Source organism: Chlorella variabilis (assembly GCF_000147415.1).
Source record: "Chlorella variabilis unplaced genomic scaffold CHLNCscaffold_5, whole genome shotgun sequence".
Taxonomy (NCBI): Eukaryota; Viridiplantae; Chlorophyta; class Trebouxiophyceae; order Chlorellales; family Chlorellaceae; genus Chlorella; species Chlorella variabilis.
Window position 1 is genome coordinate 992,419 of NW_005435083.1, and position 1,530 is coordinate 993,948.

Consider the following 1,530-nt stretch of genomic DNA (forward strand, 5'->3'; position numbering starts at 1 on the left):
GGGGGCGGCGCTGTGTGTTGGTGTGTGCGCGAGCATGTGTGGTGCGAGTGGGGGTTGGCGTTGGGCGACCCTGGAGTGGGTAGGTGGTGGTGGCACGCTGGATGGGGGGGGACACTGCCCGAATGCCACCCGCTCCTCACATCGCGCCCCCCAACCCCCACCCCCACATCCACCAGGCCGTCAACGTGGTCATCAATTTTGACTTCCCCAAGAACAGCGAGACGTACCTGCACCGCGTGGGGCGCTCTGGCCGCTTTGGCCACCTGGGCATCGCCATCAACCTCATCACCTACGAGGACCGCTTCAACCTGTGAGCGCCGCGCGCCGGGCAGCCGCATGATGACAACATGGCGCACCTGCCTGCGCCAGCCTGCCTGCAGCGGCTGCTGGCCTGCCGCATGGACGATGGGAGGGAAGCAGATGGGGCAGCCAACCTGAACTTGCCTGGCCCCCGCCCCCCCTGCCCCGCTGCTGCAGGTACAAGATTGAGCAGGAGCTGGGCACCGAGATCAAGCCCATCCCGCCTGTCATCGAGAAGGGCCTGTACTGCGCATAGGCGGTACAGGCGCCTCGCGCGCGCCGCGCGCCGTGCCCCGCTGCGCCTTTGCCCGGCCGCGAGGGTGCGGTTGCACGCGCGTGGGCGGGCTGGCTGAGGCTGCCCCGTGCGCTCGCCCGCCTGCCGCCCAATCCCCGCTTTGCCCGCGGGGCAGGCGGCAGTGGGCGCTCCAACTCCCACGGCGGCCCCGGCCACGGCCCTCACCAGGCGCCCCTGCCCAGGCGCCCCCTACTATTCCCTCTGGCCCCCTTCACCGGCACGCTCCGCAGTCGCGCATGCCTGCTGGCACCCTTCGCCTCCAGACCCCCCTTGCATGCACAACAGCACAGAACTTGTATCACTGCCGGCAGCCCCCCGTGGCGGCGCGTCTCAGCCTCCCACCCAACGTTGCGCCGCGCCCACCATGTGCCTCTGGCCCCTCCCGTCTCGTGTGCGCGGGGCCTCCCCCTTGCCTCGGCCCCTTTCTCCCGTAGCCCAGGCCCTATCCACCTCGCCCTTGCTTTGCCTCCTAGGTAGCCTAACACTCCCGCCCCCCTTCTGCTCTACTTCTGGCTTGCGCTCTCCACACGCGGTGAGCCCCAACCCACCTTTTTCCCCTGCCCTCCCCCCCTCCCTCTCCCGAGCGGTCAGTGAGTGTACCAAACTTGAGTGTTGACAGCTTCCTTTCTTCTTCGCTGGTTCAGACCCTACTGACGCTTGCGCCCCCCCTTACTGCGCGACCCCCTTCAAGTCCCCGATGTGGGTGCATGCCCCCCCGCCGTCGCGCGGCTGCGCATGCGTGTACTGCTTGCCTTCCCCACCCTGCCACACCCTGCCACACCCTGCGTCCCATGCCAGCGGAGGGCCCCCCACCCCGACACGCAGCCAGCTCGCTCTCCCATCCTGCCGGCATCTCCCCCCGGGGATCCCACCCTTTGCATGACCCAATCCTTGTCCCGCCGCCCCGGCCGCCCCCCCCCCCCCCCCAAAAACTG

General features: G+C 69.3%; 1 protein-coding gene across 1 annotated transcript in view; it reads left to right on the plus strand.

Moving 5' to 3' along the window:
- The window catches only part of CHLNCDRAFT_56077 (hypothetical protein), a gene marked incomplete at its 3' end in the record, with an annotated part of 2,961 nt that extends 2,405 nt beyond the window's left edge, over positions 1 to 556 (plus strand). Inside the window, exons 9-10 of the mRNA XM_005849508.1 lie at positions 84 to 310; positions 478 to 556. Coding sequence (XP_005849570.1) covers positions 84 to 310; positions 478 to 556 — 306 coding nt within the window. The remainder of the gene's footprint in view (positions 1 to 83; positions 311 to 477) is intronic.
- Positions 557 to 1,530: the final 974 nt, after the last annotated feature.